The 15,068-nt window shown below is 40.2% G+C and overlaps 1 protein-coding gene across 1 annotated transcript in view; it reads left to right on the top strand.

Moving 5' to 3' along the window:
- Positions 1-14,440: 14,440 nt before the first annotated feature.
- T265_15570 (hypothetical protein) overlaps positions 14,441-15,068 on the top strand; it is a gene marked incomplete at both ends in the record, with an annotated part of 6,636 nt that continues 6,008 nt past the window's right edge. The window contains one exon of the mRNA XM_009178640.1: positions 14,441-14,631. Within this exon, the coding sequence (XP_009176904.1) occupies positions 14,441-14,631 (191 nt within the window). The remainder of the gene's footprint in view (positions 14,632-15,068) is intronic.

The raw sequence follows: 15,068 nt of genomic DNA, 5'->3' as shown, positions 1-15,068 counted from the left end.
TTGTTGCTGAGATAAAAGGACATTGAAACATGATCATTATTCCTCATTATTCCTGTTTTCGCATAAATTGTGGGTGTCAAGTAGGGAACGGATACACGGAAACAAATATCTTATTCCAAAACCATATGACAGTACTCCGGATCATGCCTTCTAATTCTGCGTATATATTCAATTTAAATGGATTTGAATGTGCCAAATACCTTTCTCTGTCAGCTTGAAGCAAAGTAGAAAAAATGCTGTTAGCTTATGTGTGGTCAGAGCAATTCAGTGGAAATCTTGGTAACAGCTGGATTCAGATCTCTCGCTAATTATTCCTACGACCCAATACATTTTCCGCAGTATTTGAAACCAACTCATCATTAGAGAAACTTCACAATGACTGAATAGACAAAAATCCGCGGTGTGAGCTCGGGAGATATTATTTATCGACCTACCTTCTGGACTGTGTAAATGCTTTGTCTCATAATTTCGATGCCAGTTCTCATAAAGAGTGACCACAAATACGCTTTGAGATAGCCGAGCGAGCATAACAAATAGAATTCACTTTACTGCCGATGGACAACATTGCTGATGTACCCACAGTTATTTCACTCGGTCTGTGTGACCGATAAGTGAATGTCTCAAGATCCTTGGTGAAGCGGATATTCCGATTTCATTAGAATGCCGTCTACTACCGTAGCAGTCAACAATCACTTGAAATTAGTGCTTTTGATGGTTGGACAAAAAGTATTCATGGAAAAAGATTTCCTGGTTAGCAAATGTTAAGGTCTTAACTAGCCATATGGCTACTTTTAATTAAATAACTCTGGTGCTACAAGCTGTTGATGTCGCAGTATATTTTCACTATATGCGTATTGTGTCATGTGCAGGTTAAGCTGCGTAGTGGTTGATATTCCTGCTAAATCATGTTACTACTACAAGTCAGGAAGTAACGAGGGAACCTATCGACCTCTTGCCTTTCTTTATCAGCAAATATTTGTGTGCTTCATAGGACACATTTGGTCGGCAAACAGTTTCGTTCAGACCTGATGGTGTTCCGCCTACGGACAGTCACTGAAACCAGGCTGTTTTCACACCGGTGTTTGCTCTGAACAGAAATGTCTGATCGAACGATCTACCGAGAGTTTCTTCCCAATCCGGTGGGCGTTGCCACACAGTCCTGTGGGGTGTCACAGTAAATTTTTCAACAAGGCACCTTGACTTGAAGCAAGCGAAGGTCGTACTCTTCCGATACAACAGCGTCACGACAGGTGAACAGATTTGAAAAGGAATCCATTATAACAACCCGGCGTTGAAGACTCTTCCAGTGTCAAGCCCAACCCACCCTCAGCCTCTTTACATCTGAGAGTGACTCTTATAGCCGTTCTGAGGAAACTTGTACATTAGCACAATAGTGATTAGAATTATGGTTTACAAATTCTATACTTGAGGCTGAAATACGCATCTTAGTTGATGGCACACAGGTGTCAGTGTCATTCGCCGGACATCCTTCAAGGTGGCCGCTTTATTGATAGTAACTTGACGTTCACCGTTTTAATGCTAAATAATCGATTGCTAAGGGCAGTGTTCGCAGAGGGTTTGTCAATTCTCCGCGCCACGTATTCACCACACGCTCAGAACTACTATATAGTAGCGTCGTGCATTCGCTGGTCTAACTGAATAAGGTTTATTTAGTTGACATTGTGCAAGACTTTGAATTAGCCCTTTTGACTGTATGTGCCGGTTCCTGTGTGTAATTTGTTACATATGTTGTGGCTGATAAAACCATATGAAGCGATTCCTTCCCGCAAAATACGCTAAGTATCTGTTCTCTTCAGACAGCAAAATAATTGCCGCCAAGTGCGTTTTGCCAAATGCGCACAAATGAATGGTCAGGTGCCATGTAAGTTCGGTGAAATCTCAGAGGCAAAGCCTTTTTGATGAGCCCCAAAATATGACGAAATCAGAATTTGAAGGGATTTAGAAGCGTTACGAGTAGTGTTTTGTGCCAACTAGGCTATATTCATTACCCAAATCAGCGAAGTTTTTGTGTAAAAAATAATTCTTGACACAAGCCACCAACCTGCCCTGGATCCACAAGTCTTTCTGTTTTGCGACCACAGCGACTCGATTTCATCTCTCATCCTTGCATTTGAATTTAGTAATTGATCTCAATTATCTGATACGGCTACTGATGAAATTAAAACGACATGTCCATCTCCTGCGACCTCGGTCTTTATATTGCCTTAGGCACATGGAGAAAGCGGACGCAGTGTTCTGAAACCTTAGAGAGGAGCGCGGTAACGCCTTTCTTCAGTCGATGCGAAGGACTGTCTTTCAACATGGGAGTCGAATGTGACACTCCACAGAGTGGGATTAGTGTTATCGGGTTATTCCATCGACAGGGTGGATTTGAAAATTCTAAGCGTTCGACCTTTATGTAGAATTTACTGATTTAAAAATTCTTTTGAATTTTTTTGTTTAGCGCGTGCCCATTCAGAATTCTTCCTGAGGTTCCAACCCGGGGGGCAGCAATTGTACAAAACTATAAACAGAAAGCACGGGAGAAATTTTTGGGTGAAAAGTGTGTAGATGCTCTATCCATCGCCAATTATTACATGTTTGGAATAAAAAACTACACAAGTGATGCTGTTGTGAATTTCCTAGTCCGTGTTTTGAAACTACCTGAGGGTCTTCGAGTTAATAAGAACAACGCTGCGATATTTGGCACACTAAACGGAACGCAACCAAGGGAGTACTTGGGTCTTCTTAAAATTTTCACGCATATCAAGGACATTTTCATGTATGTTAGCTGCACAAAGATACCTCTTATGCACTAACCAGAAGACAGCAAATGCAATTGCAAAAGAGTAAATGTATTTGTGTAGTGTAGCTGGAACACCCTTCAACCAAAGAGCTCAACTGACGCTGGGCGTGCAAGTGGACTGGAAAAAAGAGAAAGCGTGTGAACTAATCAAACATTGTTGAAAAAATTTTACAGGTACACAACAGAGATATCTAACACGACTAAACACGTTTAGTCTGATTTTTAATGCTTTGGGGAGAACACTGAGCCGGAATTTTTCCTCGTCAAACAATCAGAGTCTACGTCGCTCGACTGGATATCTGTATTTAATACATACGTATATATTAATATGTACATATATGTATCGTCTGTAACCAATGTATATATATACATCTATATGCGAAATCAAAAATCCACTTCAAGAATATCGCTGGCAGCAGCACTTTTGCTGATTTAGCAATTTGGCAACCGTTTTACTTACCACAGCTTATGATGCTCGTTAGCTTGTCAGCCTGCCGAGGGCTACAAATGAGAGCAAGCGACAATAATGCTACTAATATACTTCACAATTTGGCAAATGATACTTTTGTAGTTCAACAACGACAGGGTGTCTTTTCTCATTAGAAAAAATTTCAGGGATCATAAATCAGCAACTTATTCTGCAAAAGGTAATGTTATGTCACAAAACACTCCATTTAATGTACAATTCACGACAAATCAAGACATCTGGTGAATGTATCCCAGTCTAAGATTTTATGGAGTGCGCGCAAAAGAACGATGGGATATCATAAATATTTGCGGCACAACTATTTAAGGCGCACGGTAACTGTGACTTCTGATAAATACATTTAGTGAAAGAACTGTTGCCGTTTCATATGGCATTTTTCGGTTTCCCAATGATCCGCTCTACAGTAACCGATTTTTCTACGAGACCATTTGGCCGTGTACGAAGCTACTGCCAATGTCTGTCTCATTAGTTTAGAACGGCAATAATTCCAGAGGCCACATGAAGTGGGTTAAATAATCCCTAATGAAACCGAAACACACTCAAATGCCTCCGCAGATTTTGCGTGAAATTGTCAATATTTACAGTGGTGAAGCTATCGTTTTAGTAAGTAATTATAACGAATGTTGGGCTAGGGATGATGATTTTACTGAATTGAGCATTCGGGATTTCGAGGTTTTAAAAAGCTAAATTAAGGACGATATCCGGATATGAAGACCTCAGCCTCAGATGGCGCTTCACGTCTGATGCCATTTTTATGAAAAGAAAGGTAAATAATGTTTTGCGCCAAGTAGGCACAGTTTTTTCACAACATTACGGGGTCAAATTTGTCCTATTAAATAGACACTGAGAACATGGATTTTGCTGATAAATAAATAAATAAAAACAATAATAATAAATAATGACTTCAATAATTTAAGTGTCTCTAAACAAAGATGTTTTCAGGAAAAGGTAAAGTAGAATCAGGCACGGTATATCAGGTTGGAATTTTATGTTGTGAAAATTGACATAGCGTAGCTAAGTCAATCGAGCAGTTACGAAGGTGAATCTGCTGCTTAGGCCACCAAGGTCAATAGTTAGGAAATAATCTGCGTTTCTATTATGAAATCGTTCATAAAAATATACTGCTTGTAACTTCAAATTTCATTGAACCTCTCTGGGTCTGTTTCAACCCTAAATGCACTTTTAACCAATGCACTTTAGAATGAGCCCCCGGAAAACTCTACCCATAAATTTCCAGAGACGATAAATTCAGATATTCAAGTCAGCCAGTTAGAATTCCGTGGAAAAATACTGCCTTAATCTGAAGTGCTGCCAGTTCGGTGATTTTGAGACCAGTAGATTTCTGAGAATGTGTACATATTTATCAGGATCCAAACTTCTTTATAAACTATTTGAAAAAATAGATGAGGTGGCAGTCGAGGTTCTTGGCAGTCATCGTTGGAGTTCAAACGGTACGGAGTTTGTTAGTAGTTAAGTGGGATGCACAACAGTCTCCAGTTCTGGAGAATATCCTACCTCTGGCTGCCGACTGATTGCATCCGTCCCCTTGACAACATATACGTTTTGCTCCATTTCCACTGTAGACAGCGTTGTACCCAATGCAACCACCAACACAGAGGCGCGTTACCTGGGTAACTTGATGGTCCTCCCAAATTTCCTCCAACTGTTAGGAAAAATCGTAGTTGGGGTGTTTTGAGTATACCCATATAACGGGATTTTTCAAAAACCTTACCCAAATTCACCTTAGTGAGTGAAAAGTTTGTAAATCGCAGGACCATAAAAATGCATCAGACATGAAAAATCTGTAGAGATATTACTACTGTGAGACCATCTATATCCACACCATATAAAGACAGAACATCAACTTCTCGATGTCTGGGGCAATTAATTGCCATTTTAACTTGCAAGTCCATCTGCACATTAATCCATTAGTAATTTACGTCAACAGAATTTCCATTTCAAAATATTACAAAACTACTTCCAGGCTGGATTGATTTACAGTAACTCTGCGTTGTGAACGTAGCTGGAGTGCGAATCTCACTGTGACTCGTTATTGTCGGCAGTGGTGTTCATGTGTGCGGCACTTGATTTGGAGAGCACTGGGACACTGACGCATGCTTTTGAAAATCTCCTCAACCGTTTCAAAGGAACATGTGCGCATTCGCCAATTTAAGGATGTGCTTTAGAGAGCACGCTTAGGACTGACGGAGTATGCGTACTCATAAGGGCTTATTTTTGAGCAGGCCACTTCCAGCTAGAAATCTCGCGTTGCCTGGGTCAAGTAGTCTTTACTAATTATTATTGTTTCACAGCTCTGAATCGTCGTGAGTTCAGGAATCCAAGGTCCTTAGCAAATCCGAATCAAGTCCAACTTATCTATTTACAGATCTCTCAAGGTTATAAGCGGAAAAGTCACAGAATATAAAGGTGGCATCCACAGAATGCGCAACGAAGAACCAGCCATAAAAACAATACTCGAATGAGACAAGCTAAAAAGTGACACGGAAGATTTTCCTACAACGTTGAATAAAAATGCCCAGTAGATTGAAAAGTAATTCTGACCAAAATTTCAGTCATCCAGCTTACACGCCATACCTTATTAACACGACCAGAATTCAACACGATAAACTTTTGATAAGTTCATTGAAATCCGCCCAGCGTTATTTGGATGAATCCGGTACCCCTGGAGAGAAGGTATCATGGCATCAAATGGCGACACATTTTTCTATGACTCTACCAGTCCGCTGAAGTCCAGAGCAGCCCTATTCAAAGAAGATTTCTATCACTAATTCAGATAAGATTAGAGAAGGACAAAAAGAACAGATTAATTTAACTTCACTGCAGAACTGAACTGCGTAGTTTTATTTCTTTCCGATTTTGTTTCTTAAGCATGGTACAAAGTCACATAGCACCATTTCCTGGGAATTTATCCATCATCAGCACTGTTGACGCATAAGTTCGAAGGTAATGTAAACATTTCAACAACAGTTTGATGTCAACAAACGTAACTTACCAAGCAGGCCCCACAGTTTGATCTTCTTTGGGCTGCGCATTTGTTAAACTGAAGATCACAGTCACTACATTCGAAACACGAATGCAGTGCTAGACAGGAAGAAAATGAATTACATCATTTCAATAACTGCGTCATTGTGTTTTACTCGTAAGCAACGAAACTTCTTTGATCACCGATCTCACAAGGGTACTGTGAGGAAAAGCTAAGACTGACCTCACCACTTAGTTAATAGCCCAAATAATTTTGACCTGCAAAAAAGATCCACTGGAGTTCCCTGACTAACTGCCAACAATTCGTAAAAACAATAAATTGACTGAGCACCTAGTAACCTCGGCCATTACATGTGGTGCAAGATTATATTACAGTAAATACTCTTTATAGAATATTTCACACTATCAGCCTATTGTATTCTTACCAATATGTGGCACGAAAATCCCCTCACGTACCTTCGGAAGCAGTAACAGCCGCGAGCAAAACCGATACTTCGAAGAGCAACATCCTCGGTGAAATCGACGGGATTACCTGAAAGTCAATTATCAACCCACTTGAAGTCGCAAATTCATTCAAACATTTTGAGGACAACCATTGGTTGGTCATGAGTCGTGAAATTATTTGCTATCGGAATGGCATGTGTGCTTCAAAACAAAGGTCATACAGGAATTAACTGTGCACATGTCGATTGTGCTTAGATATTCCGCCCATATGCACACTCCTAGCTACTTCTATCTCAAACGGTAAAGACGGCCACCCTGGAAACCAAACAACTCCTAGTACTGTCGACTCAGATATGCTACTGGCAGGCGATTGGTCGGCTATCGCTTGCTGCCTAATAAGCCGAAAAATAACGCAGTCTTTTTGGAAAAGTAGGCCTCCCAATCCATCCAGACAAATTAAACTGGCCTCAAAGTTGCTTGACACCTCAGAAGGAGTTCATTTTGTGTAAAGCTTACTGAACAATACTTTTTAACTCGCGGAAAAACATTTTGATGATTTTGAACTGAAAGATTCGGCCATGAGTGACCATCTCATGCATCGTCTACACTAAGGTTCTATTATTTTCTTCGTCCCGGGTTTCCGAAAACAGCTTCCGTGATGTTGTGATATAATATTTTTTGTCCATGATGAATTCCCCGAAAACAGAAGACTATCGTATTGGCAGGAGTGACACAATGCATCATGATAAGGCTATATGAGGATCATCAGCCCATGTGCTTTAGGTTTTCAAGACTGCATTTTATTGTAATAGATTATGCACTGTTGGACGAGCTTATGCATCATAAGCAAGCATTGGTGTGTAAAAGTGGTGTTAGGTATCAGGAATTGATAAATACAGAATTTGTTTTACGCATCCCTCCTTCGTTTTTTGCACCTAACGGGTATTGCCCCCTGAAGAGTGCCAGGGAATGTTGCGGCTTTAGCTAAGATCAAATTATCGGTGAAGTCAAGTCAGTGTCATTCATTACAAATTTTCTATTCGTATTCAATCACTCCATAGTTGTGAGTTAATCTTGAGGAACAAGAAGTCCGTTTGCACAAATGTGACGTAAGCAAAGAAGTCATTTGCCACTGAAAACCCCTGCGCTTGAAAAGAGTTTTTGGATTTCAGGTCCTGAGCTTTGCAACATGAAACGTTCCCCTCATATTACTACCCGGCTTGTCACGACCCCCCGTCCAATAGGCACATGTGGCCGTTCACAGTCACTGTAGCGCAAGATAACGTTACTATATGGTCAGCTATCTAATGCGATAGAAGTTACCCGGGTTTTTTTTGAGTCTGCGATGTCTTCGGATTATTCTCCAAGTTCCCTTAGGCTGATTAACGACTACTTCAAACGAAACAACCTAGCTACTGGAACAGAACGCACCAAATTGGCTATCGATTATTCAGATGCACGCGAACCTTCAAAATCGAACCCGGTAGTTTTTTTGTATGTTATCCATATCCTTAAAAAGTCAAGGAACTCCAAATATCTGCGACGGAGTAAAATGACCGACTCAGTTTAAACCGATCTAGTCAGCAACACTCAGGGTGAACTGCCTCCTGCATGTGGGGTTTCGGAAATCGCATCAGATAAGTTGAAGATGCTATCCAAAGCAAACCGTCTGGCTAGAAAATTCCAACCAGTCACTGACTATCACTATAATTTGGTACTAGCTTCGTGTGTCCGGATAAACCTGGTGTATACTAATGTAATACATGAAGTAGTATATATCTCCAGGAAAAGCACTACGTTCAGCGTCAATCTGTCCACCCCAATCCTTGTGATAAATATCCTTTCGAAGATAAAACCACAACACGTGCATAAGAGCTATCGGGTTTTATCGCCGTAGATATCGAACCTTTGGAAGCCTCGGCAATGAACATATTTCTATGAATGATATGGTTTGTTTGCGACACCATGAAAAATTTAGAAAAATGAGAACATTCAGTTTAACTGAGCTGCAATATCTCACGTCTTTGTACACTAGAACCGTTGGAGCATACGATTAGAATAGTTCCTGATGTCTAATGTAACCAGTGAATCGAAAGGCGAATTGTGGATAAAAATTAGGCATGCGCGCTTTGATTTGAAATTGAGTTCATTTCTTTAAGGTTGCTACATACTTGCAAAAATTAACGTAACCCACACCTTTGATGTCTTGAATTACCATCTGTGTGTAAATAAATGCTCTTCTGAATTGAATGTTTGACCAGTAAGGACGCTAATTCTCGCTCGAAATTTCCAAATCGTAGCACCAGATAATAACAATCACAGTGAGATGAGTTAAGGGATACAACGTACGTTCCCTGAAACAACTTTGAAAGAAGTTTCCAGGATCTCGGCTTGGAAAAAGCTTGCTAACTTGCCACACTGGATAGCCAGGAACCTAGAAACTGGTCGGTAGTTACTCAGTGTAATGAAGGAACGCCGGAATAATTATGAAACAACGAAGTGCATGTGGAATACATTGAATAGCCAGCTACTGACCAGTAGTCAGTAGTTAATAACTAGCAATTACTGCTGGTTGCTCAACGGAATGCAGCATTTTTGTGCGTTCACTCCTTATTTGAAGAAAGCGCCTATGTAACCTATAGAATGGTGATCATCAGTCACTTCCAAGACTTTAGTGATCGGTTTTGCTTCAGTCAAATGCTTGTGCAAGTTGAATCCTTCTGATGGTAGGGGAATAATCGGGACCGATTGCCAAACGCGCATGAAGTGCTAGCTTTGTTATTGTGGGAAAAACTGACAAATATAATAAATAATAATAATGAGAGCCAAGCGGATGTGTTTTCGCAACATGTTACCAAAGCCTGGTATCGCTTGTTACCAAACTTTGTATTGGGTAATCCGATAAAAATGTCATTATTTCAGGGACAGACTGATTTTCTGTGAAATGTGAAAGATAAGAGTGTACCTCTGTATGGGAATATGGTTCATATCAGAAGATAGATTGATAAGCGGGCCAATGAAAATGCTCACCTAGACGGTCTCTGATGGATCGACGCTGACTTTGATCAGCAGATTCTTTGTCAATCCATACACCCTCAACAACTGCGCACTTCGATCTTCATCACACGTCCGCTCGCAAAACGCTGATAATGTCAACTCAGTTGGTGTCAAAGGCTTGCAATCCACATGGTCTGCTCACTGAACACACCAATGGCCAGAATTTTCACGAGTATCTTTGCATATTAGCTTACACAGTGAATCAAGGAAAACCCTCTTCACAGCACTGCATATTGATTTGGAGCCCAGCCTCTAGCTGGCAAACGGTATGGTTCGTGGGTTGGTATGCCTCAATTCTCGATCACTAGGAAGGACAAGAAAGTCTATTGGTCGTAAAAGAAACGCTCACAATAACTGTCATCCATCAGTTCTGCATCATATCTTAACATTCACTATTTTCCTAACAGTAAACAGTAATTGTATTACTCTCTATTAACAAATTTATATTTACTGCACAGCAAGCCCTGCAGGAATTGTTAAGCTAAAAATATTCTCCTCCGCTACAGTCCACTCGTCAATTACTGAACTCTATGAGGGAGGGGGGAATATACGCTAGCTTCTTAAGAAGAGAATTCCCAACAGAGGCCTTGGTTTACATAAAACTAAAGTCCATTTGACCATCTCTTCAGAGAACTTAAGCCATAATTACAGTGGAAAATCATAATTGGCACAGTAATTCCCAAGTTTCCATCAACATTAACTTTTACTCGGGACCAAATAGAACCGGATTATTTCGCTAAACCGTGCAAGTTGGTTTTAAGCAGAGCATAAGGCTGATGGAATCTCAGGCCTATTCCTACCTTATGAGCCCCAAGAAGGGCGAAACCATCGTTGGCTGTCAAAGAAATTTCAGTACCTTATGACTGATGCACTAAAAACATACATGTATCGCGATATCTCGAATACCGTAACAACTGTATAGCAGAGTCATTTGCTTCGAAACATTATAAAAAAAGAGATTCAGCTGAGGTTCAGGTGAGTCTCTTGCAAAAACAAATTTGCTTGCAGATAAGTGTATTTTTTATAGCAGTTCTTCGATAAGATATAACCAATACGAAAAAAATTTCAGCACTGGGAGACATCTAATATTTTACTGGCCGCTGAACAATATGATGGAGTAACGTACTCAGCATTTTCGAGGTTCCCAATGATCACTCACCTCCGATTGACAGAAAGCGAAAATGAACCTAAAATGTTGAGAGCATGTCCTTTAGCAACGATTAATGACCTTCGCGAAGCTGAGACCACAAAATCTGGTCACAGTGATATATCAGTCGTTACCAAGCGTCTAATAACTGCTTTTTACAGCCAAAATTCTAAGCCATGCTAACTCCCCTTAATAATGCCATAATAATATTATATTAGTACTGAATAATACTTGATCGACTCAAAAACTGCCTTTAAAACCTGAAATAGTCTAGAGTTCAAAAAGTTCAACTTTAGAAGAGTGCAGTATATAGTATCCCTCACAGTACCAGCAATAATCTACAGTTGATCATAGCCTGAAGTGACCCATAGTCCTCCCAAATAATGAACTGAAAAGTCATTTTTGGCGTTATAACAAAAGAAATCTGAGCCACATCGACCTAGACTTACAAGATAAATGATCACGCCTCACTCGTCTCCATGCTATGATACAAATAAGACAAGACACTCACTAGAACCATTTGTATATACCAGCCCAAAGTGTGATGTGAATTAACTGAGCTGAGAAAGCAAAAATAATAATTCATTACTAAGTACATTGTGATCTACTATATCTTTCAACCATTGTAGAAGAAGCACTCCAGAATCACGAAGCCGAAGAATGCAAAAGAAATTTACTGAAATTGCTAAAAGAAAGCAAGAAAGGGAAATTTTATTTTGATGGACCGAAACGCAAAATTCACTGAACGCAAACGAGTTAGTAAAAATTTTAAAAAAATTACTGAGATGAAGATATTCAATGAATCAACCAAATTAACTAAACCGATAAAAACAACAAAATTAAGTAGGCCAATCAGACCACACCAAAGCAATCTCGTAACAGTCCCTCGCGCCAGAGATATTAAATACATCATACACACCATTTCAACACAAGCTGAACTGAGAGAATTTCCCACCAACCCGTGCATTTTGAGATCCCCTCTCATGGCGCACAAAACTATGCAGACAACATGCCACTGTCGGTGAACAGATCAACTGCCAACTGACCAACAATCTTCGAAGCGATAGTATCTGCAGACCTGAAATAATAACATTTTGAAAGCCTCAAAAATTGTGGTTATTTGTACAACAAGGTCCTCATCGACTGTGTAGCATGCTATGAATCATGAGCTTGAACACGATGAAACCAGTAGGAACAAGAATTTCAAACAGTTTGACAGACAACCAATAATTTTGCATGTCCAGGAGCAGGCTTATGTAACGATGTTCTGTAGTTTCTTGGAAATTTATCTGAAATAATATTTCAGAGGCAGTAGTGTAACGTTACATAGTAAATTTCTTATTCCCTTTTGTGCATGAGATTTGAGTTCCAATGAATATGTTGTCTGTCGTCGAGCAGTTACGTTTCTTACCACTAGTTTTGATCACTACAGTGCATAGGAATTAATCCCTCCGTAACAACAGCTATTATTCATATCAATTCCGATTTCACACGGAATCCTAGCTAGACCTTTATGGCCTGCGTGTGCGTAAATGCTTTCCTAACTTAGCTCACCAAAAACACTAAGTCCACAAGCATAATCTGTACAACTGCAATTTCGGATTTTCCGGTGGTCGGATAACGTTGACAAATAGATGGACGTTTCAGCCCAAATCCCAAGTGCCACAAAGATTCGGAGAACTGGAATACCATCAGTCGGTTTGCACACAATATCTGCAACTTACAGTGAGGGCGTCCCAAGCCGAGAAATTGTGTGGACTGAAATATGTCTGATATCACACAATGGATGTTGTCAACCAAGTGCCATTCCAGACTAGGGGATGACCAGAACCAAACTCTGTATAATACACAACAATGTCACAATTTCTTGCGGGCCATCGAGTTGAGTTTTTACGCGTGGATTTCATTTTATAAGTTTAGTTGCCTAAACTCTTAAGTCGTTAGTTGTCTAAACGGGATCATGTATTATTTCGGCTTAAAATCGCACACCATAGCTGACTCTTGTAGCTCGCAAACTCCGCAGTGGTAAATCCACCTAGTTTCCTTACAAGTAGATATAGGGTTTGGAAAGAATGTTGTAAAAGTTCCCATCAAAAAGCTGTACTGCAACAATGCATCCACCTTTAGGCTGTTCTTACTCTTTACTCAATTCCAGATACTTGAATCTGCAACTTTAAATGTTTGTCCTGTGTCCGGAAACTCTGGAAATTTAGTCGTACGGCTCAGACTGTAAACCATATTGATAATAAAAAAGCGAAGAGACTCACCAGGAAACCAGCTGAATCTCCCGTTTGTGATGTCTCCAGGCAACTGAATGCGCTACACTAAAACTCCTCATGTCTCAGTTGCTACGATATTCGAGATATCGCGATACATGTCCATTTTTAGTGCACTACTTATAAGGTTGCCGAAAACCCTTTGACAACCCACCACCGGTTTAGATTAATGGAAATAGATTTATGCACCAATCAAACTTTTATTATCCCGTTACATTCGCACCATAAGGTGCATGTGTGAAAATTTATCAGAAATTTTTCACATTCTTAGTTAATTTATTAAACACGACGTTCTGGTAAACTTGGATAATACTGAAACAATATTTGATGACCATTTGCCCTTATCCCGGAAGCTCTGAAATTGGAAGTTCTGATAGCCACCATCCACTCGAAGCTGAGATGTGCACGAACATCTGCAAAACCAGCCGTGTTTGCGTTAAACGATTTCAGTAAGCAGAATGGTAAATGGTACACACATCAGTATAGTGGAGAAAAAAATTAAACGAAGCTGTCTGAATAGGTGTGCTTGGTTGAGGCTAAGCAGGCAACAGACAACTTGTGAACCTTAAAACGATCAATAGCTTTATACATCCCCGGTGAGTTTTCGGCTTTACCGATGCATTTTGCCGCTCAGTACCACACTAAATGCCATACATCATCTGCCCGGTACTTTTTCACTACAAGAAAGAAAGAATGAAACAATGCTGATGGAATTTCTAAAGAGGGACGTGTGAAAAAATAATTGAATCGGTGCGGTGAGGAACGCGATAAAGGTGTGCTTACTGAGTCTAAATCATCATTGACTCCAAACACCGTTTTTTCTGATGAATGCAACACTAATAAACCTCGGCAAAATCTGCCCGAATGAGCAATTTCCCGATGCATTATCAGCCTCAAAGGAGAAAGGTGGACAGAATTTAGAAGCGGTATTGGAAACGCGACGTCAAATGGAGTAACGGAACGAATATTTCGCTTAATCTGGTATCTATGATCTATCGTGGTTCAGGGACTCTGAGGTTAAAAAGAGCTCTACGCACGCACACGCACACAGAGACACACCGTTAACGTGTATCATCATGTGAAGTCAAAATCGGTCTTTCGCGGCGCACATATATCGACCCACACACATGGGCCTATAGAAAACGATCACGGAGGCAAACTGTGGCGTTATCACTACTTTTGAATCCGAATCATCCCGTTTCAGTGGTATGTATTAAACAATGAACAGTAATTCACAGGTCGTCCAGGCTACTAAGGTTACGGAGACGTTTCAACAAGATGCTGTGGATTTGTATTTGACAGCCATGAACTCTGGTAAACAAGAACGGGAAATGGCGGAATTCATTAAGAAAGAGTTCGACCGCCGACATGAAAGAATATGGCATTGTGTCGTGGGTAAGGACTTCGGATGGTAAGTCTTGGGTATGTCGCTTGCATTCTAGGCATGAATTTCTGGGAACTTAACAACAAGTTCATTCAAAATTTCAATGCAAACCATCCACGTTCTTAACTAGTTTCAGTGGGAGTGGTATATAGCCTGCTCTGTGCGTGTTAAGTGCTGATGGATCCAGTTGACATAGCGTTTAAGTGAAGTAAAAATGCAGTGTTATGTACTACAACCATTGAATCAAATTTTACGTGCGCACAGAGACTAAGAACAAGCTTCATGTGGAAGAAAACCTATCCAATTTTACTTTCTACATGCTAACCTGGCACTGCGCACCTTCACTTAGCTTCAGATTGTGACAGATTATAAACCATTTTATGATGGAATTGTTTCGTGGTATGCCTTGAACAGTATCCACTAATCACGAGGTAGGCGACATTCCTGCTTCGCAATAACTTTGA

The sequence above is a fragment of the Opisthorchis viverrini genome (assembly GCF_000715545.1).
Source record: "Opisthorchis viverrini unplaced genomic scaffold opera_v5_609, whole genome shotgun sequence".
In the NCBI taxonomy this organism is placed as follows: Eukaryota; Metazoa; Platyhelminthes; class Trematoda; order Opisthorchiida; family Opisthorchiidae; genus Opisthorchis; species Opisthorchis viverrini.
This window is presented reverse-complemented; position numbering and strand designations above follow the sequence as displayed.